Source organism: Melospiza georgiana, chromosome 4 (assembly GCF_028018845.1).
Source record: "Melospiza georgiana isolate bMelGeo1 chromosome 4, bMelGeo1.pri, whole genome shotgun sequence".
NCBI classification, from domain to species: domain Eukaryota; kingdom Metazoa; phylum Chordata; class Aves; order Passeriformes; family Passerellidae; genus Melospiza; species Melospiza georgiana.
The window spans coordinates 52,473,750-52,496,746 of NC_080433.1; the positions used below are offsets into that span (position 1 = coordinate 52,473,750).

The window sequence follows — 22,997 nt, forward strand, 5'->3', positions numbered from 1 at the left end:
GGAGCCTCAAAAATCTCAGCCCCTCTGTTTTTCTCATTCTGAAAATACATGAAGAGGAAAGGCTATAGGATGGGACCATTCTACCTTTCAAAAATTCTGATTGGCTTCTAATACCTTCTCCTTTGTATTCAAGTTGCTTTACATGGCCTGTTTTCTGCCATCTAATTAACTGTTCAAGTTATGCTTGAGCTAGGACACTATCCATTTAAGTTTGCCATAAAATCAGTAACATTCATATAGGTTATTTTTGTCTTATTCTGTTAGGTGTAAGAATTTGTCTGTATCTTTCTGGAATTCCTATTGGATGCTGCCCTCTGATGTTTGTGGAATGAACTGCTTTTGGGAAGCTGCTTTTAGGTAGGATGTTGTTAAATAGTACTTTATTGTTTGATTGCAGACAGATGTAGCTGATGTTTTTTGGCTCTTTAGCAAGGTGGCAAAGCTAAATATCTTGATTACTTCACATGCATTTCACCTGCTTATATTGTGGTTACCTTTGTCTGGGGTTTTTCGTGTTACATTATGTTCTGGAATTGTAGACTCAAGTGTAACTACCAAGAGTAGATTTTTTTCAGTTTTATTGCTTAGTTAAATAGAAACTTGCTAACATCTGTTAAAAGCCTGTCTGAGTATAGTCTGAAAAGTTAATGATAAATTATTTTCCAAAATTAAAATTTGCTGCACATGAATACCCACGATATAACTTGCAATAAAATTGTATGCTTAGTAAGTACATGTGGATTTTTTAAAATTCAAGTTAAATGTTATATAGAATTTAAGGAGGGTACTTCATAGAAAAGCATTGAAGAGACAGTTTTGAATGTTCTTTAACAAAGTATGTTAAAGAATAGACTGTCTGCCTTAATGCTGCATCTTTAACAATAAGTTTAAATGTTTTGATGTGGTGGCTCAGATGTTTTAGGCTGTCACATTACGCAGGTTTCTTGAAAAGAAGTGAGCTACTTGTCAGGTAGTTCTCTGTGACAGTGTTCACAGGGGTCTTAGGATGAGGGAAGAGACGAGGATCTGACTCCATGTTTCAGAAGGCTTGATTTATTATTTTATGATATATATTATATGCAAACTATACTAAAAGAAGAAAGGATTTCATCAGAAGGCTAGCTAAGAATAGAATAGGAAAGAATTATAACAAAGGCTTGTGGCTCAGACTCTCTGTCCGGGCCATCTCACTGTGATTGGCCATTAATTAGAAACAACCAGCATGGGCCAATCAAAGATGCACCTGTTGCATTCCACAGCAGCATATAACCATTGTTTACATTTTGTTCCTGAGGCCTCTCAGATTCTTAGGAGAAAAAATCCTAAGGAAAGGATTTTTCATAAAAGATGTCTGTGACAGTTCTCTAAACCTTCATAGTTCAGTACATAACTGAAGTTGTAAGTCAGTTTTTCTTACATTTAAAATTTTGCTGATCATCCTTTGATATCTTTTATCTTGATATCTTTTGTTGTTAGCATGAAGCTTGAATATTTCTGGGAAAGCAAAGGGGAAGAAAAGCTTAGCTTCACAAGACTTACTGTTTTTTTGAAAATTATTGTGGGAAAGCCTTTAGATCCCTTATTCGTCTCTGCTTGTGTGTTGTCAGTGCTTTTTAAGCTCATTGGTAGTCAAGAAATTCCTTAAAGGAGTTACTTAGATTGATTTTTATTCTGTTAGTGAACTTCATCAGCAATTTGGGGCTGCTGAGTTTTTCTCATTGCCATTGGTAGCAATCCGTACTGTGTCAATCCATAGGGATGCACATGTTTTTGTTGTTTTCAGCTATCTGAATAGACAGAAATAAGTTTTTTTTCCTTATAGGTTATGTTGTGGGTGTTTAGCTCTATGAAGTTTTGTCCAGTGGGATAAATGAAATGCTGTTGTGATTGAGGGTGAGGGGGCTTAGCTTATGCTAGGTGGAGGGACAGGATATGATTGTAAGCTTCATTTAATCCTTGGACATCTGGGCCAGTCTTACACTTGTAGTGTTGAGACCAGGGAGGTTCTTGCTGTCTTCTGACCCCACTAAGCCTGAAGAAGTCCCTGGATACAAAGTAATGCACAAAAATAGCAGAAAATGTCCTTTCTGGATATTCTGTCAGGCTTCAGGCAGGTGGAACCTTGGAACCAGAAATGGACAAATCCCATGGAGTTTATTTACACATACCTTTAGCTATAACTTGTATTAATCTATTAAGAATTCCATATGTGGCTGTGAGGACAATTCTGTTGAAGTATGCATTGATTATGACTTCACTGGGTGAGTCCACTTTCATGATGAAACATGGTTAATGGTGAGCTCTAAGGTTTGCAGAATTTCAGGTTTATACATTTTGAAATTGAAAGAAAAAAAGCTGCTTAAATGAGTAAAGGGTGTGTGGTGTTCAGATTAAACATTTTACATTAAGCTGGATTGTTATATCTTACTATTAAATTAATCCCCATATGCTGTGCTGACTTCAGTGCTTGTTGAATTCCTCAGTGAGATGCTCTAATTTATCCCAAAATTAAAATGTCTCCTTTCCATTTTCCACTAAGTTTATAGAACATTGGGAACTTTTGGATTTTTAAGTATTTTTGTTGAAAAAAAGCTTGTTATCTCTCTGTTTCTAACTTGTAATTCCATTTAGCTTTTTTTCCTGGATATCAGGAAAATATATCCTGTATATTTTATATATATTATATGTTTACTCTTGAGAGAACTTAGCACAGACACTTTTGAAATGCAGCTTTCTACATTATTTCCTTTAATTAGCTCTAAGTGTATTAAGTGAAAACCAATGTATAGATTTTTAAGATTCAAGTAATGTTGGAGACATATAGAAGAATCTGGAAAATTTTTGAGAGATGTGTGTATATAGACTTCAGTATGAGTCATGCAATAGTTGAAGAACATTTGAAATTGATGACTTCTGAACAGGGGCTGGTTCTAATAAGGAATAGTAAGGATCTTCAGGTTAGTCAGTGTAGAATCAATTGCTTTTGCTGTATGTGGGAAGGATTTTGTAGCTATTTTGCACCCACATTTTTTCACCACCAATCTGATGATTAACTTTATTCTGGCACAGAGTATTTGTTAGCTTTCACCTTGACAGAGGAAGCATGAGATTGCTTTTGCGTACAGTGGTATAGATTTTATCAAAATTTTAAAAATGCTGATAGAGATAACATGAGGCTCAGATTTTGCATGGTCTAGATGATGCTTTTCTTATCTAGTACACCTTTCAAGGTGCTCAGTATTGTCTAGCTGGTATGGCTGCTTGTTTCCTAATGGGACTGACTAGGAAGAAGTTCTTAATGGTTGTTACTATGGCTGTCTGACCAGGCTGATTTCAGTTGTTGGATGTTGCAACTAAGTGGGTATTAACTTGTGTTGCTTGCTAAAGTGGAAAGTTTCACTAAGTTTTTGGGTATATTGAGCTTCATGTGGTGTGACTATATTGAAATTAATTCAGATAGTGCTGAAAAAAGGAATTTCCCTAAATTAGCAGGCTCATAGGAGAATGGGGATTCTATTTTTATAGTGAATTAAAAATTACTCGTATATTGTAGCTTCAGACCTAATCTACTAATTGAGTTGGCATTGAGTAGATTACATTTGGACATCATATGCTGTGGTATCATTAGTGTATTTTTACAAAATAAGCTCTTGATTATGACATGTTATACCTGCAGTGCTGTAGTAGAACGTTAAGCTAAGTAAAAACAAGAATTTTCATCACTTTCAAATCCAGATAATGTCTGTAGTTACCTTGATCCTACTTGTAATAAGTGTGGGAGTGTTTAACAGCAGGATTTGAATCAGTGTAGCTTTGCTGCCTTCTTACTCTATTTGCTTTGTTTTTCTGGTGGCTAAAGGCTGCCAGGTTAGGCTTCTTAGTGGTTGATTGATTTAGATCAAACAGGGCATTAAAAGGAAAAAGGATGCAATAAGCCATCTGTATTGTACTTACATATCTACCATTTGATTCTCTCAGGCATATTGTAGTGTCAGCTTTGAAATAATACAGTTTGATTATGTGAAAATACTTTCCCTGCACAGTTTAATGAATATAATTAGTGTTTTTTATGCTAATGATGAAAACCACTTCTATTACACCAAATTAGATGGAACTGTATACAGGATATTCCTGTGGTTTTGGTACCCTCTCACCTGTGCTTTCCATGTATTATGTGAGAGTAGGAGAACTTTACCTTATATAAATAAAGGTGACCTCTACTGCAATTCCTTGTGTCAATTCTAAAGGACAGAGCTAAGCTTTTTGTGGAGCTGGTGGGTATTTTAGTGCAAACAAAATTTGTGTTGGTTTTTTTTCCCCAGGAAATGCAGCTGGGGTGCTGTGAATGTTCTAGAAAAGTATAACTTGTCAAAACATACCTCTGTAGCCTACTATCAAATTACAGCTTCGTAGCTGTAATTGACCTAGAAATGCTACTTTAATATACAATGTGTCATGGTAAACATCTTTAAATATAAGGCAGTGTCTTGACAGACAGGCTCTGGAAAACCTTGTTACAGCAGATTCACTGAGGATGTCCTATGTTCTTCTCTCAGAGGTTGTTAACAGCAGAATTAATCAGTATAGAATGAAGGACTTGGCACAGAAATACTTCAGGGCAAGGCTTGTACCTGGCCTTTTGCTGCTGCTGAGTAGCATGTTTTAACATACATGTTTTTTACTCACATTGGCAAAAGTGGATTGTTTTAAATGTGTTTCCTAAACTCATGGGAGTATGTGCAGAGGTTTGTCTCTAGTCTTTTGTTTATTTTTACTGTCCCTACCCCTCATGTGTAATTAGTATCCTCACAAAAATTAAATTCTCTTATTTCTTCCTAAAGACTCAAATCCTGTCATGGCATCCTACGAAGTATCTTTTACTGCATTACAGGTACCTTCTTTCTCTTCTATTTTAATTACCAGAGGTTTTTTTTTCCCTGCGGGAGTGAGGACTGCCACAGTATTGGATTTTTTTTTTTTTTAGAAATTAGATCTTTCAAGTTTTCTTTGTTAGTCTATCCAACATCCTTACTATAATACAGTTTCTATTTCACTCTATTGTTGCTTTTTTCCTACTTTTCCACTAGGTTCTCCCACATCAAAAGATGGAGCTATTATTAATTAGAAATGTGCATATTAAAAAAAAAATATTTTTTTGTTTTTCTGCTTCTCAAGAAGGTTTTTGAAAGTATCTCCTCACTTTTGAAAGCATCTTAACCCTTTCAGAAAATGTATTTGATTTTCACTAAAGGTTCATACCAGAGCTGTGATTCCTGATACCAAACCTGTTTAGCTTCAGACAAGTTACTATTCTTGTAGAATAAATTTTATTTCGCTCATTGTCAACTCAGCAACTGAACTGCTAAAAAAAAATGTATTGCCAAAAGATCTTGTATCACTTGGTCATGACAGATACCAGACCAGTTATCTAAATGAGCACAGTTTTCCTTTCCCTGGCTTCTGGGGAGGCAGCTGCAGGGGAAGAAAGATGGGGAGAGGTGGGAAAAGAAGGGAACAGTTGAAGGCAGAAAATTTGGGAAAAAATCAGTGGAAAAACTGAAGCCATGTAGATATAATACTGAAGAAGGAAGTGAAAAAAATAATGAAAAACATAATTGGCTTTGTGGGTGGAACACATTCACATTGAAGGTGAGGCTGCAGAGCTCAAGCTGATAAGCTCTGCTGAGCAATTTACACTTCACACTGCCTCTCACATGAGGAAGAGGAAAGAAATGAAAGGTGCTGGCAGCTGAGGGTTTCAGTAAATAGTGTTCCTGGGTGAAGGTGGGGATAGGACTTCTCCCTGGGAGTGAGCAGAGGTGTGTATGAAAGGGAGAGGAGCAGCACTGAGGCCTGCTTGCTAAAAGGGAGGCTGTGGTTCCCAGTGGTCTGTATGCAGGGAAGTCAAATGCAGCTTATAATCACTAAAGGATGTCTTTTCATGGCATCTGGAGTAAGGACCACACTTCTGAATTCTCTTACCTTCTGCTTTAATACATTTCTGAGATCTAATATATCTCATTCCCTTTGTAGTGGGTAGTCCACAGAGGGAATGGTGGCCCGTTATTTCCAATGGCTTCTTGCTCCATCTGCTTCAGAGATAAAGCTTTATGTTGTGAATTTATGGATCTGAGTCTTGCTGTTTCCCATTTGGTATAAGCTGAAATTCAGTTTTTGTTAGCTCTTTCTAATTTTTCTTTTTGCATTTAAAGAAATAATTTTTAAGCACAGATTTAAAAATATTGAACTCAATAAGTCTGAAAGTTACAGAAGAGGTTGTGTGAGCAGAGTGACTGTAACTGTGTTATAACATAATCAGTTTTTTGTTGTGTGGCTTAAAAATCTTCTTTTATTCACAGAGGTCACTAGATGTAGAAATAATAAACTACAGTCTTTGAATCTTTGTGCATTTTAGAGTTTCTTCAGCACAATTTTTGTCATACTTTATTCATGGAAAGCTGTGTTTTACATGTGGTTCAGGAGCTTGGCTTTCAGCTATGCAGTTTGTGTAGGTTTTGCCCTTATTTATCACACGACCTTGTAATATCACTGTAGGCTCTCATGACTTCAGGGCTTAATTATTGTAATTCCCTTTTCAGTGGATTAGTGATGAGGCTAATCTGCTGCTTGCAGCTTCTTCACACTGTGGCAGTGTACTTATTTTTGGGTTTCAACTACCCTCATCATATTCAGCTTGCATTGTGTGTTTTACAGTACTACTTACTACATGGTGTAATATTTAAATTAGCTGTATGTATAAAGGTCTGAATAGGCATGTCTTGATTATATTTCAAGATTCTTTTTTTGTGTGTCTTAACCTAAACTAATTTTCAGATTTTGCTTCAAGATTTATAAAAGGTTTCAATCTGCAGATTAAATAATCTGAATATAGATGGCTGCATATTGGTGTCTACGTCACTTAGGTCTTAAACAGTGACTAAAATTGAAAGGGCATAGAGGATGATCCGGGTGACCAGCCATTTAGCTGCTGAGATGTGAGTGGTTGCTGTTAATCAGGAAGCACTTGGATATCCTAGACATCTTTTTAGGAGTAGTAGACACAAAATGATCTTTGAAATACTCAGTCTTTTTGGCATCTGGAGATCAAGTGGGATATTTTAGAACTTACTAAATGGCACTATACCTATGTTGAAAGCTGATTCAAGCTGATTAGGTGTTCACTTTGAAATAAGGTGGATTATTCTCTATACTCCATAACCTGTTCATCTCTGTTGGCTTTAATGAGGCTTCAGACACAGTTGAGGTTAGCATCTTCATTTAGGTGCCCTATTTTGGATCTAAATCTGACCTATGAGGTCTTTCATTCATGAGATTTTTAATAATGCTCCAGACCTTCACTTAAGACTGGCTGCATAATCTAATAAAATTTTTTTTGGAAAAAAAAAACCCAAGTTTTTTTTATTTCCAGGGCAATAAATTCTTTCAAAACTTACAATATTTTTTAAGTGCCGTAATTATTTATGGCATTCAAATTCAGTAGTGTTACAGTGATAACTTTGCTTATATTTTACCTTGTGGAAGTAAAAATAATGTGTGTAGCTTTTCTGTGCCTTAAAGAAAAAAGGCATATTTGAATACTATCAGTTGTAAATTTAAAGGAAAACTTGTATGTGTTTACATGGTTGCATAAATTGAGCGGAGATTATATGCTAAGAATCGCATCTGGTAATTTCTCTTTTGAAGTGTCTCCAACAAGTTTCTAAGAATGGATGATTTATCAAGCATTTCTCTATTGTTAGTAGTTTGGTAAAATCTTTTCTAACTTCAGAATTGGTTTTGTGTTCATAATTTGGCATTAAACTTGTAATTTAAACCTTCAGATACTTTTGGTTCTATTAGCCCCTTCCTCCCATGGTCTCTGCAAACAGCTCAAGTGCATAATATTGTTTTCCACTTGGGCTTTGAGTTAATGTGTGTTTAAAAGCTTTGAAAGCTTTTCTGAAAGCTTTTCTTTCTAAATCTGTGAAATCCAGGAGATTTTTGGTATACCCACTTTGTTTGCCACCAAGCTACTGGTATTTGCCTGATGACAATTTTAGCCTATTGTACTGAAGTATTGAAATACCTTTAGAATGTGCCCTGTGTGATACATTCCAGGCACATCTCATGATAACTGTTGCACAGGCGTCTTCAGGAATAAAAGATTTCCCAGTCCCCACTCCTTGCAGTGATTTATCCTCAAGGCCACGGGCAGTGTGTGTGCTCAGTGTACCTGAGGGGTTTCCAGGAGCACTGGGAGCCCCAGGGCATCCCCCAAGGCCATGGGAGCTGTTCCTTTCCCCCTCATCCAGCCCACGTCGTACTCCTGCAAGACAGAAGGACAGGAGAAAGCTTTCTGTGTGTGAAGCGCTGAAGGGTGTGTTTGAACAGAAAATGGACAAAACCTAGATCAGTCAAAAATGTTCTTAACAGAACTTCTTGGAAATAGATGTTATCTCACTTTTGTTGTTGAGTTCAGCTCTGCTGTAATTGTCATTATTTTCCTATGTCTGTATTTAGTGCAGGAAGGGGGGAAAAACCCAAGTATAGACTTAATCTACTGTCAGCCTTTGACATTTTAATGTAACTTCATGTAGTCTTTCTTTTAGCATAGCTCTTTTAATGAATTTCCTTGCTAGTAATGAATAGTAAGATTGTAAACAATAAATGTTTGTATATAGATCTTCTGGACCTTTTTTTTTCCCTTGTAGGCTCAGGTGGTGGGAGTGATTATGAGAATGGTTCAGGTTAAATGTAAGCATACATATGAGCATGTTCTGTGGGGTTATACTTTGCTGGTTTAATTGTGGTAAAGGGTATTTTGTTAATTACTTACTGCAGTAAATAGTAGAGTTTTTCTTTAAGCCTGTGCTAGAAATAATGTCAAATGAAAAAATATTTTTCTATCAGATATGATTATATGAAAACACATCCTTCTGAGAAAATGCATCTAGCAGTGGTGGCCTGTGGTGAAAGACTGGAGGAGACTGTTACTATGTTGAGATCAGCCATTATTTTCAGCATCAAACCTCTCCATTTTCATATTTTTGCTGAGGACCAGTTGCATGAGAGTTTCAAAGACATAGTAAGTATTTAAAAATGTATTCAATCAAATTGTAGCACATTTTGTAGCACAATATACAGCAATTTTACATGTTTGATAGAGTGGCAGAAATGCAGGAGTTTAAGGTAATAAGGCATTTGTAGTGTTGAATGGGGATCTTTGAGATTTTTTCATGTGTAAGAATGTCAACTGCTGATACCAGAGTTTCTCCTAGAGACAGACCAAAACTTTCTCATCTGTCATCTTGAATCTGTTAGAATACAAGCCCGATGTTCTGATCACAAACCAGTTACCTTGTATGAGCTTATTTAGAGTTGGCTTTACAAGAAAAAATTATAGATGTCTTTTTTTTGTCTCTGTGCTTACAGGATGAGTCAGTCTTTTATTGTTTAGAGAAATGGAAACACCTGTTTTTGAGTGTGGTAGATATGGTTATGCCTAATTTTAGTAAATTTCAGTTAATTAAAATTACATTATGACTGGAGTAGCACTTGTAGAAGCTGATGAAGCTATAACTGTGGAGGGTTTTACTATTTTTTGTGCTTAAAATGTCATATCAACAGTGACTTTAGTATGTTACATATGCTAATTTATATACACTGTTATGTAAACAGTAGCTGTGGCAAAAATAGAGTAAGATTAAATTTGGAAATACTTCATTGATATTTGTTCCATGGTAAGTAGTTAAGAGAGGAAGAGTGTTAATTAATATACTTACTTTTATAAATAGTAATTTATTTTGCTTCCTCTTCCTTTTGCATGGGATTTGATGTGATGTGTTTTCTTCACAGTGGCTTGTAGGTGCCACTTTTTGTTCAAGTCTTTTGATTAGCTGACAAATTCTTGGATTTCTGTTGTAGAAAAGAGGCATTGTACTTGTGTTCAAGTATCAGTTTGAATAGTGATTTGATTTTTTTTGTTATAGAATTGAAGTAATTTTTGTGATTTCTTATTTTCACATAGCTTGAAGAATTCCCCTATGAAGGAAAAGTTAATTACACAATATATCCAATAACATTTCCATCTGAGAGTGCAGCAGAATGGAAGAAATTGTTTAAACCATGTGCTTCACAAAGACTATTTTTGCCAGTAAGTTACTTTGTAGTAGGACAGTCCAGAAGTCTGTTTATGAAGCATCAATGTCCTTGTTAATCTGATTTCTGTTTGGTTTTAAATGAAGAACTACCACTACTCCTAAAAGTTACTGTTTTGACATCCAAAAAAGTCCTCTGAATTTAACATTGTTCTGTGGCACTAGTCCCCTATGGCATAAAAGTCCTTTTCTCACTTGATGCATTATGGCACAGTAGCCTCAGAAAGAGGTGTAGGTCATGTCATCATCTCAGAGGTGAGATGGATTTATCACTCCTCATCTCCTCATTCCATTTGAAAGTCTCCTGTATGCATGGGTCTGAGAAGTCCTAGGGCAAGGGAGACAAGAAATGGGCTCTTGCTGCCAGTGTTTTGTGCGTGTGCTCATCTAGGACACTTCAGAGGAGGGCTTCAGGCTGGGGGGATGGAGCCATGGCAGCTGTCTCCCAAAGGAGGGCTCTTAACCTTGTTTGATCCCCTGCGTGGGCAGGAGGGAGCAGGAGCCAGAGGGGAGCTCCTGTTAGGGTACACCTGGCCTCCACCTACTCCTAAGGAGCCTTGACATATAAAATGTACAATGAGTGCCTTTGCAATGCTGTTCTATGTGAAAATTATTTCCCTCTACAGAAATTCTTTAAAATGTGAGAAAAAGGAATGATACAAATTTATTGACTGCAAGCTGTCAGTGTGAAGTGGATTTATTTGCATATGACAAAAATTTGTTTAACTTTTTTGTGTTTTATTAAGAGAAGTTCAATAAAACTTAAAATTTTGGTTTTAAATTTCTTTCCCTCACAGTTAATCCTCAAAAATGTGGATTCACTACTGTATGTTGATACTGACATCTTGTTTTTGAGGCCTGTTGATGATATTTGGTCTTTTCTGGGAAAATTCAACTCCACACAAATTGCTGCAATGGCACCAGAACATGAAGAGCCTCGTATTGGGTGGTATAATCGATTTGCTAGACATCCCTATTATGGAGTAACTGGAATTAATTCTGGAGTCATGCTAATGAATATGACACGTATCAGAAGAAAATATTTCAAGGTATGTGTGTTGCTACAATCGCATTTTTGGTGAATTTCCATCTTTTAATTCTATTTCTGTTTCATATTCATATGTATTTTTCAAAATGTTTTTTCTGTAATTGTAATAATGCTCTGAAAGTACACTGTGTTTAAAATAGTATCTATTTTTTAAATGTCATTCACTGTAAGACTTGAATTTCAAGTGTGCTTGATTGATTTATTTTTTCATAGTTCTGAGAGATCCTTTGACGTGATACATTTTGCTGTAAATTACTTTTGCCAATACATATGCCCGCATTATTTCTTCACTACAGGCATCCCAGAAAAGCAGTTGTTGTAAATTTGTAAAATGTGTGTGGTTGTATGACCAGGAGGTGGTGCTAAAACATTTAGTAAGTTGTTGAAAAGAAGATTTCCAAATTTTGATCATTTACATTGTAGCCAGGTGATTATCACCTTAAGTATCTTTTTGTTTGCTTTGAAGTCCTAGTTTTTGTAGACAAAGAAGTTTTTAATGAAAGCAGCTGCTACTACATGCGTGGAAGCAATGCACACAGCAGTAGAAATGGCCATTGCTTCTCAGACTTGAAGTTTTTTCTTACGTACTTGAAGCACAAGTACAAAAGCAGTGTTGTGTGATTATGCTTGGGGGAAAGAACATCTCTGTTTAAGAGAAGTTTGATTAGGGAAAAATAATCATGCAGTCAAAAACTTCTGGAAGAAGCATCCATAGAGGAGCAATATAAATTTGCAGAAGACATTAATTCTCCCCAATTTCCAGTGTGATAAGCAGCTTTCATCCTAGCATTCTTGCTGTGTATTTTTCTTGAAAAAAAAAATTCAGAGAATTTAGGAGAAAAGGAGAATGGATTATCTCAGTTGTAGTTAAAAGTAGAGTTATAGTAGCTGTAGTACATGGCTGCAGTTTCTCCAAGAAAACTTATTGGAGAAGAAGTTTATATCTTAATCTCTGGCAGTGCATTTCTGTATAGTGATTTATTTTCAGTGTGGTAAACACTAAGATAAAGTTGGTATTTTATTCACTCTGTGCCAGAATTCTGGTTTGGCTTCTCAGTACAACTTAGTGTATCTGAGTCTATACACAGTGGGCCTGAGTGTGTACGACTTTTGCTTGTGACTGATAGCAAAGGAATGACTGTTCTCAAACCTTTGGAAAAGAAGTAGACCAAATTGAGGGGTAGGGACTGTCCTAATACCCCTTGCCAGTGACACTGCAGATGCTTTTGGACCTCACAGGTAACCAGTTCCATGTTGTGTCCCATTAACTATTACAGTGAAAGACTGTAGAACTAGAAAATGCTTCCCTGTGCATGGGAAGGCGTGAATTTGTTTATATTCTTTCAGGAGGCTCAACAAATCCTTCAAGGAGTTCTGGGAGTTTATTTATCTTTTTTAAAATACCCATAGACCTTTTTGCATGCTACTGTAGAGCTAGAGCATTTATCTAAAGTGAAGGTTTTGGACCAGGATATTCCTCCAGTGCTATGGATTTAAAACTGTGGGTTCTTTGTCTATTGTAGCCCAAATTACAAGCTGAGCTGCTTGAGGCCTTTAAGCATCTTTCTTCTGTTGTCACATTGATTTTTAAGAGTCAGGAGGATCCAGAAGATGGATAAATAAAAAATAGAACCAGAGACTTTAGCCACTGGTTATAATGTTCATCTGGGTAGCAATAACCTGTAGTTCCATGTACTGCTCCAGGATTAAGTAATCTTTTTTCCACTTACCTATTTAAGCCTCCTCAGTCTTCTCAGGAGTGTCAGGCCATTTCAGACAAGCATCCCAGCTCCTGGGCTGTCAGTGGTGCCTAATGGATGTTGTTCCTTCTGGTCCTATCTTATTTGTCTTGTGTGTGGAGTTTCTGTAGGGCACAAATGCATGCACTAAATGCACACGTGTGTATGCTTGTGCACAACTAGAAGTGCATGCACAGATGTGTTACTGAATATTGCACTGCATTGTAGTGCTCATTATACTGCATACCTGCACATGACATTAGAATTCATGATGAAGCTTCTGATGGTTAGTGTCTACATGTTGTCTCTGCTAAGCAGCAGTTAGAAAATGGGAATGTAAAGCAGTCAAGACTGTTTAGGATATTGAAGAGGTAATAGTAGGTGATTCTTTCTGTATTTGTATACGTATAGATGTATACAAATCTCTTTTTTTTTAAAGAGATATAGCAAATGCTACAGGTATGGTGCTTTTAAGCAAAAAGACCAGTGAGGCAATGTGAATAGAGAGGAATGACTTCAATCACATTTATTGAGAAGGTTATTGATGCTTGAGATGCAGGCACTCAAGGAAGGGAACAAGCTCTTAGAAAATCAAACCCCAAATAAATTAACTTCAGATAGAGTGTGCAAAGGTTCACGGGTATGCTTTAGAAAAAAAAAAACAAAGTTCAGAGAGCTTCTTGTGACCTAAACCAGTACAAATATTTTTTTTTTCATTCATTACTGCTTAGGGCTGTAGTTTCAAGAAATATGGTGAGCCTGCAAAAAAACAAATTGCTTCTAAAAGGAAGGTTCCTGTCTCTTAGCAGCTTCTTTTCCCTACTTTTCTTATTTACTTGGTTGTAGCTATTGGTTTTCAGTCCTTTCTGTGATTCAATTCCATTTGCTAACAGTAGAAAAAAAGAAATCCTTCTGCTGGGTTATTGAAGTATATCAGCTTACATAAACATGCAGTAAGTGTCAGCACTACATTTTTAGTGTAAGAACAGGGTAGAATCATGTAAACAGAAGGCAAAGGACTGGCTCTCCCTTGGCATTAAGGAAGTTTAAATTGGTCAGCTGTTTGTGGGACACAGCTGCAGTTTGTTTAGATACTGCTGTGTGATTTGAGTACCTTTCCTCAGCTTTATATTTTCTTAGAATTTAAAAAAAGTAAAGGCTAAATGTGACAGCTTTTTTAAGTTTGACTTCAGCCTTTGCCACGCAGAAGTTTTTTGGTACAGAAATGAGTAATGACCAAGCTAAACAAACAAACAAAAAACTGACCCAAAGTGTCAGAAAATACTTTGATGTTCCTCCATATTTTTTCTTCTTGCACATTTTCTTCTGCTCAAATAAACTAGAATTTGAGAGTTCTTAAGAACCTGGCTGTATCAGTGTGGTGTCATCACAGAAATGCCTACTATAATTTGGGAATTTTTTTCTCAAATTGCTAGCATTGTTTGCATGTTGTGGAATACTGGAGAGAAGGCTTATATTCTGGACATTTTAAAATTAATGTAATATTTTTTCTTTGAGTTTTTTTACTTGAGTAACTTCCAAAAAGTAGTTCTATCAGAATCCTACTTCTCAGGCTGTTTCACCTTACAATGGAATATTTTAAAGAAGGGAAACAAGTAATTATTCAAGTAGTTTCCCTTGCTCCTACACTGGTGTCATTATATATCACTGCTATTTTATTAATATATAGCTCTTTTCTATTTATGCAAAGGTTATGGAAATATTACAATTTCCAGTTCTTAAATCTGACAGCACTATTTGTCAAGTAGTATTGCTTCTAGATATCTGGCTATGTGATGCATGTTCTTACCTGCTTTGCATCTTCTTGGGATATCCTCTGGATTTCTCTGCTGTTAAAACTCTGCAAGTAGAAAGAAAATTCTATTAAATAATTACTTAAACAATTTAAATTTCTATTTCTATGTGTTGCTCTAAAACTGAATTTGTCATTGTATATTCTTGTACCATGATTTGCCTGGTATGAATGAGGCAATTTAATTCTGTTTTTATTTCTTAGCATTTTGTCTAAACTTAGGTCAGTATTCTGGGAATTGCAAATTTCAGGTGAGGGAGTAATCTTTACTGACTGTGATTCAATCATATTTATTTGCTTTTTTGGAAGGGTTTAGCTTAGTAATAAAGCCTGTGTTTTATTTGATTTAATCACTTTGCATTGAATCTAATGATAATTCTTACTAGCAAAGAATTTTCTTGTGCATTTCTTATGCCTGCACTCATTGAATACTTGCAGGCAATCGTAATCATAAATTTTTTAGGAGAGGAGAGACTGTAATATTCTGTTTGGCTTCTTGCATAATGTAAGGTATAGATATTTTTTTGTATTAATTCTTGTCTGAAATTTTGTAGTATTTCTTGGTTTAGTCTTCAGTTCCGAAAGCCCTTCATATTTGATGGCAGAAGGGATCTGAGGGGAGAGTAAAAGCTGAACTGCAATTTTATGCACTTTCTACTTTGTCAGTGTCAAGCACAGAGAAAGAAGTCTTTGATACTGTAAATCTCAAACTGATATTTTGCTCCTGTCTCTTAAAATGATATTCCTGTATGCAAATCTGAAACTGTACTGGAGTTCTAATATCATTTTTCTTTTGGCAACTTGCTTAAAAAGCAGCAAGGGTACAATGCTTGTTCAGGAATTTTCTCTCTATGGGACTTACTGCTATTCCATCCACACTCTCGAAACTGTGAAGTACAGAGTACAAAGTGAGCAGCCTTGTTCCTTTTCTAGTAAAGCTTAAATAAGCTGTAAAGATAAGAGATTAGCTTTAGAATATGTAACCATTTAAACTGCAGATTTGAATCCCTTTGTTAACATGGAATTCAGTGTAGGCCAATGTACTCCAAGTAGCTGCTCCTCAACCAGAACCTTAGAAGAACTCCTTTTCATTTGAAGTGATTCTGCTAAATCAGGAATTCAGGAATTTGGTATCAGCTGTTGTTTTGGTTCTCACTGACTTTTGCTAGTGAAAAGTTGTCCTGTTGATGAGGAAATTCAAGTTCAGTGACTAAAAAAATAAGTTCAACTTGATGAAAATACTTCTGAAAACCTTTGAAAGATTTCTGTATTTTTGTACACTAGTTTGTAGCCAGTATTTTTTTCTCTGTCTGTGTTTGGACCTATTTAAGAATTAATTTTATATTGAACTGATTCAAATTTTTGCAGTTAGCATTAGAACGTGTGTATATTATAATTCTGTGAAAAAGAGAGAAATTGCATGACGTGTGGATATGTAAATACTCCCATCTACTCGCTGCATGACTTAAACACAGTTTTGGTGTTAGATCCTACTGCTGTGTAAAAAATTCCTTGCTATTCTTAGAATTCTTGATTTGAGATGTTAGAGGAAAATTTTTCAGTAAGTTGATCATTGAGAAATAAAGCATATTGCAAATGTCTGTAAGGAATTTCCTTAGAGAGGCTTGTTGGTTTAAAAGGAAGAAGTTATCTATACATTTGAGATTTGTACCTTTGCAGTGCAAGCTACTGTGATTCTGTAAGGCATTTCCTTCCCTATAGGTGTAACTGTCCTGAATGTGTGTGGTTTTGCTTTGTTCTGTTTAATAGAATGACATGACACCAGTCCGGTTACAATGGGGAGAAATTCTGATGCCACTACTGAAGAAATACAAGCTGAACATAACATGGGGTGATCAGGATCTATTGAACATTATGTTTTTTCACAATCCAGGTAAATCCACGTTGATTTTCAGCCTAACACTGTGAAGTTATCTTTTCCACGGAAAAAAATCTCCAGGAAAAAAATCCAGGAAAATATTCAATAAGCAGGCTTTTGGGTAAAAGCCTTCAAGGGATTATTCACTTACTTAGTTCTCTGAAAGCATTTGAGACAGTGCTGGAGCTTGCTACATGTAATTAAACTGTTAGATTTCAAAACAACTGTACAGAAATGTATAAAGCTGTCCTAAATAAATAAAGAAAATATTGATTTATTTCCTGAAACAATTTTGATGCTTAACCCAGAGCTCTCATTTTTCCACACAGAAAGTCTTTATGTTTTTCCTTGCCAATGGAATTACCGGCCTGACCACTGTATCTATGGAAGCAATTGTAAGGCAGCTGAAGAAGAAGGTATATTTATTCTTCATGGAAATAGAGGTGTTTACCATGATGATAAACAACCAACTTTTAGGGCTGTCTATGAAGCAATAAAAAATGTAAGTGATTTTTGCCTTGTACTTGGTATTCTTTCATGTATGTTTATCTATAGTAGTAAATGTATTTTGTAGGCATGTTGATATTCACCTTGATTGCAACAAAGTAATTTTTTCACTTTTAAGGAACATCAAGTGTTTTACCATTTTTTTCTCTTTTATTGTTTGGATGGAGTTCCAGTAAATTCCCGTTTTGATTAACATCTTTTGATACAGAGTGTAGACTGTATCTAGGTTAGGATTCAAGAACCATGCCTGTAGTTGTCAGTGTTTATTTAAAAGGCTTTATTCTCATTTATTTAATAAATCATCTGGTGCATTGTTTCTGTGAGCTTTTGGACATCTTAGAATATCTGAATAATAGGAAGGGGCCGACAATGATCACTGAAATCCAGATTACCTGGCCCTGCATGGGGCCATCCCTGAAAGTCACACCGTACACCTGAGAGCATTGTCTGAAGACTTCTTGCGCTGTGCCAGGCTTCATGCTGTGACCACTTCTCTGGGGAGCCTCTTCCAGTGCCCAGCCACCCTCTTCTGGAACCTTTTCTGAAAATCCAACCTGAACATCCCCTGACAAAACTTGGGGCCATTCCCTCGGGTCCTGTCTCACACTGGTCACCAGAGAGCAGAGATCGGTGTCTGCCCCTCCTCTTCCCCTAACAAGGAAATTGTAACTGCAGTGGAGTCTCCCATCAGTCTCCTCCAGGCTGAGCAGACCCTCAGCCACTCCTCACATGCTTTCCCCCAAGGCCCTTCACCATCTCTGGTCCTCCTTTGGACACTTATAGCTTTGTATCCGTACATTGTGACCAAAACTGCACACACTGCTTAATCAAGGTTAGGCCACACCAGTGCAGCGTAGAGAAGGACAATCTTTATCTCCAGGCTGAACGAGCCATCACCAAAAACTTCATTTTTTTTTTTGAGATTTTAAAGTGCAGAAAAAAATCCCTTCTTCCCAAAGTTTGTATATATTTACTGCAACACTTTAATACCTAAATGTATCTAGATTTGGATTGTAAAAAAAATTTTTTATATGCTATGTTTTGACCTTTTCCAGGAATTCAGTGTATTAATATGTTACTGTTCCTTTAAATACTAAGCACAATGACTTCTTTTCATGCTGCAAATAAATAATCTAATGAACCATTTATCACTACATCAGTATACTCGCTGAAGAGCTGTAAAACTTAGCACTGATGCACATTTTAATGCAGCAGGCTACTGTGTGTGTATAACCTACAAAAATCAAGAGTATATTTTAATGTTGCTTTATTACGCATTGTCATATAGGTATAAAAATGAAGAAAAGTACTTTTGGGGGTCTGAGAATACATTGCAGGGAAAATTATTGTATTTCCATAAAAATATTATTTCTTTGTTTCCTTTGAGCATTGTCTAAAATAGAAGAAAAAATTATTTCCTTTTATTTATGATCCCATTTCATATGTGGATGCATCAGAGAAAGTACGTAAACCACTACTGATTCAATGGTAATAAGATGAACAAAATTATGTTACTTCAAAGTGCTGTTTTAACTTAGCATTTGTTTATAAAAAACATTGCAGTGTTGAGCTAATGACAACTTTATTTCGTGCTCATGTTAAACATAATATGTGTTTGACCATCATTCAATTTAATGAAACGTCAGTACCACTTTTTATACTGCTGTTTCATTATAATTTGATAAGACTTGTATTACTTAAAGGTTATATGTCATTTGAGAAAGTCACCATACAACAAAAAAAAATCCAGAAATCATTTTAGAGTTGTAAATTTTTAATTGGGTAAGGTAATTTTAAAAATTTCCTCCTTGCTTGTCTGAATACGTTCATTTGCCTAGCATAAAAAAAATCTTTTTTCTTAGGTTTATTGAAAGCATGAGAGTATATACTTTTGTAATTTAGAGTTGTTTTTAAATTATTGCATTCAGAAACACTCGTGAGTTCTTGAAAGCATTTGATAAACCTATAGACAGCAAATGTGATGCTGAAAATAATTTTTCTAAAACTCTAATACCTCTGAGTAATGACAATCTTCCATATTAACCTTAAATTTTCTTAACCTCTTTACAGTATTCATTTGGAGATGACCTGGTTCATTCGCTGCTGCAGCCCCTAGAGCGGGAGCTGCAGAAAACCACGCACACATACTGTGGAAGAGTATACAAAGTATTCATAAAGCAGCTAACAAAAAGTGTAAGGGACTTGTATGCCAGAAGATCAAAGGGAAGGTGATTTTTGACTCCTAGCTTTTACATCAAGAGACTGAATTAACTTAGCTGGTCAAAAGGTGCAAGAATTCTATTACGGCTTGAATGGGATCTTAATGTGCCCAGAAAAAAGTTTACTAGCATAGATAAAAATGAAGAAAATATTCATGTAATGAAGAACAAGAACTTTTTTCTGCAACAGTGACTTTCTGGTTTTTTGAAGTTTAATCAGTGCTAATGTTTGTCTCATATCTGATGATTTGGGTATTACTGGCTCCGATGGTCAGTAATTTTAGTCTGCATAATTCAGTTATCAAATGATGAATGAACAAGGAACAAATGAAGATGACTCTGTTTGGGAGTGTACCTCATATATTGTCTAAAATTCTATTAAACTGTGAATGTAGCAATAACTGAGTCAGCAGCACTAACCTCACTTTAAAGGTGTGAGCCTTTATGTAAACAAAGTTGTTTACAAGTGCAGAAAATATTCTCTTGTCAAAGAAATGTGTTGTAATCATTGACAATCTGTATGTGCCTTTATATGTTCATCTCTTACATGTTGAAGTACTGTTTTGACAATCTTGTTTCGTTTCTCTCAGATGTAAACTGCACACTATAAATATGATTTTCTGAGAAATTAAGGACTAGTATGTGATACTAGTTTTCTCTGTAGTAAATACGGAGACTTTATATTAAAAAGAATTTGTTTCAACATTATAGAGCCATTAGCACCAAAAGGTAGAGCAGAACTGAGGGGGTTTTAAGTAAAAATCCAGTTTGAAGTTGCTTGTCTTACAATACTTTAAAAAAATTTAAAAAAATTTTGCAGCTTTATTGGGCATTTTGGAAGTAGAAAAAAAGCCCAGTAGTGGAAAGCTGTTGCTGTTGTATTTCCATACTAGGAATTATTACCTGATGATTGTTATAGAGTATGTAGTACCTAAAAGTGAAGAGCTGTAGTAAGAGTTCTGATGCTTCATCAGACTCTGTAGTAGATGGGGTTTTTTAGAGAATATATCCTGTTATAATATTTTTTTAATAAATGGCTTTAAAATAGTTTTGGGGCAGACCCTCAACTACATGAATGCATTACTGTGGATAGGGTGATAGTGATTTGCAACAGGAAAGGATTAGATTTCCTCCAATTATCTTAGTGAAAAAATAAAACCTTCTGTTTAAGTAATAAAAACTTTTTCTCCTGAGAAAACCATGAAGAAAAGGGCTGAATTCTAGTGTTACAGTTAAATATTTAAACTTGCATGGTATGAAATGTATTTGTAAAGTATATATGAACTTAGATAACCTGTCTAAGTGAGATGAAGTCTTCATAAAGTGAGCTTTTGGATTCCAGGACAGTTCCTGTGTGTTGAACATGGAGGATCCACTCACTGATTTGCACCTTCATCCCAACCCCATTTTAGAAGCTTAATTTTTGTAGCTGTTTCCTTGTCAAAGATAGGCTGGCTCTGACTTCCAGATCCATGTGAGCTGGACAAATGCTTTAGCAGTACAAGAACACACTCCACTGTCAGCAGAGTTTGTATCCTGCTTCTAATTTCCCTGCAGGCTCAGGGCATAAATTTATGGGATGGAATCTAGGAAGCAGTCTGCCTCTTGTGTACATCTCTTCTTGCTGTGTAACCTTTTGAAGCCTGAAAATGTAGAAATCTCTGTGAAGGTGAATACTGTAACTGACTGATTTTACAATATGCAGTGCATTATTTTTTTACATAAATACTGATTTTTGTATCAATTTGTCTTCAGCTTTTCTTTTTACTTGTACTCTATGTTTGTATTTTTTTTAAAAAATCTTTTGACTTTTTGTGTTTGTCTTTGCAGAAACTTTCAATTTTGAATTTATTTTAAGTGTGTTGAAGACATGTCAAGATACTCTTAAAACCTAATAGACCATTTAAGAAAAAAAGGGGAATGTGGAGCTTAGCAGCAATATTTCCACTTAAATTTCAAATTTTATGGCAGAGTAGAACAAAAAGAATTAATATTGATGCTTATTGTAGCACAAAAATTCTTACTTTGTGCTTATAACTAGAAATGTTTACTTAACATATTACAAATGGCAGAATGGTCTTGAGCCGTAGGTTTTGACTAATTTTTTTAATAGAAATGAAAAACAGCTCATCTCAGTTCACCTCCAGGTAACGCTCATGAACACTTTAGAAAAGTTTTAAAAAATGCAAAAAGCTTCCATTAAGTAATTCTGCAGAGTATTTGTCTGTTTCAAGCACACTTTTAGTTGTCTAATCCTTGTTATTTTAAATTTAGGAAAACAACCTACTTTTACAAACAAAACCCCAAATCTGGCTTCTAAGGGAAACATTTAGAGACACTAAAAAGACTGGGAATCCAGATAATGTGATAGAAACCTGTTATGCTCCCAGACATTTGGATACCTGATTTTAAGTTTAGATGCTTAGAAGTGTAGAGCTTACATCCAGCTTGGGAATTTTTGTCTCTCTAGTTTTACAAACATTGTTTTTTCTACAAACATAGTGAGTACTAACAAATTACATACCTTTAGGAATCAAATTTTTAATGATTTATTTGTTATAAAGTTATTATGAAGTGTAAAGTTTAATAGAAAAATATGATCATCAGGAACTATGCATTCAGTTTAACTGAAGATAAATCTGTCTTCCTCATGCTTGATTAGTCTCTATGTCATGGTACCATTATTGTCTCTTCCAAAGGGATCACAGTCTCATGGCAAAGAGATCTGTGTGAAGATGTTAATATCTTATTTGGATGAACTTCTGTCACTCATTGTAGACAATATGAAAAGCAAGCTGTCCCTTCATGGGACTGAAACACCCTTGTGTGTGGTGCTTGGGCCACTGCCAGTTACTAAGGTGCACAAGCTTTATGAAAATGTCTGTCCAGTTATTTGTAGTTTTGCTGAAATTTAGGCTGTGGTGACCTTTAATGCCAGTTGAATTGGTTTTGGAAAGCTTTTGGTTTAAGCTTAGAATGATAAAGAAAGCAGATTGGAGGGGGGGGGCAAATATTTTTTATTATTCTTATTTTAAACATATTTCAAAAGAGAATGGAGTTGCCTTGTGCTGGTTTTGACCTAAATTTGGTCAAGCTGTAAACTTCTGGCAAAATGCTGATTGGAAAACTGAGCTGTCATTGTATTTCCTGATTTGTACCAGATTTCTCTCCATACCAGACATACTCCAACCATTCAGGCTTTCCACACTTCCATCTGTACATTTTACAGAAGAGGATGACTAAGAAGCCAGCTCTCTTCCTTTTCCTCCTCCCAAATTATACTTTTATCTACACAGCATGGAAAAGAAAGTAGCTACAATCTAGTGGTGGGAGTAGGATATGGTCTGGGTCTGCTTGGAAGGTTTGGAAGCACAACATGCAAGAGGTATAGCTGAAGGTGTAATGTGTTAGCTGTATGTGCATTCTTGGGCTCTTTTTTGGAGTGGAGATACAATGAATTACTGCTTCTTATTAATTCACATTTATGGCTGTCATAGTGTTTGTGGCAGATTAAATGGGGTGAAACTGAGCACTAACTTCAGCTTATCTGTAGGAAAACACTAGACTTCTGGTTTCTTCTGCCTGGTTTATAAAGGTGTCTCCAAATGTGTAGACATATGTAGAACTTCCACTCC

The 22,997-nt window shown here is 35.7% G+C and overlaps 1 protein-coding gene across 1 annotated transcript in view; it reads left to right on the forward strand.

Annotated features, from left to right (window-relative positions):
* GXYLT1 (glucoside xylosyltransferase 1) overlaps positions 1 to 21,060 on the forward strand; it is a 28,535-nt gene extending 7,475 nt beyond the window's left edge. The window contains exons 2-7 of the mRNA XM_058023606.1: positions 8,911 to 9,085; positions 10,028 to 10,153; positions 10,955 to 11,206; positions 16,528 to 16,651; positions 16,966 to 17,138; positions 19,214 to 21,060. Coding sequence (XP_057879589.1) covers positions 8,911 to 9,085; positions 10,028 to 10,153; positions 10,955 to 11,206; positions 16,528 to 16,651; positions 16,966 to 17,138; positions 19,214 to 19,375 — 1,012 coding nt within the window. The 3' untranslated portion in view covers positions 19,376 to 21,060. The remainder of the gene's footprint in view (positions 1 to 8,910; positions 9,086 to 10,027; positions 10,154 to 10,954; positions 11,207 to 16,527; positions 16,652 to 16,965; positions 17,139 to 19,213) is intronic.
* Positions 21,061 to 22,997: the final 1,937 nt, after the last annotated feature.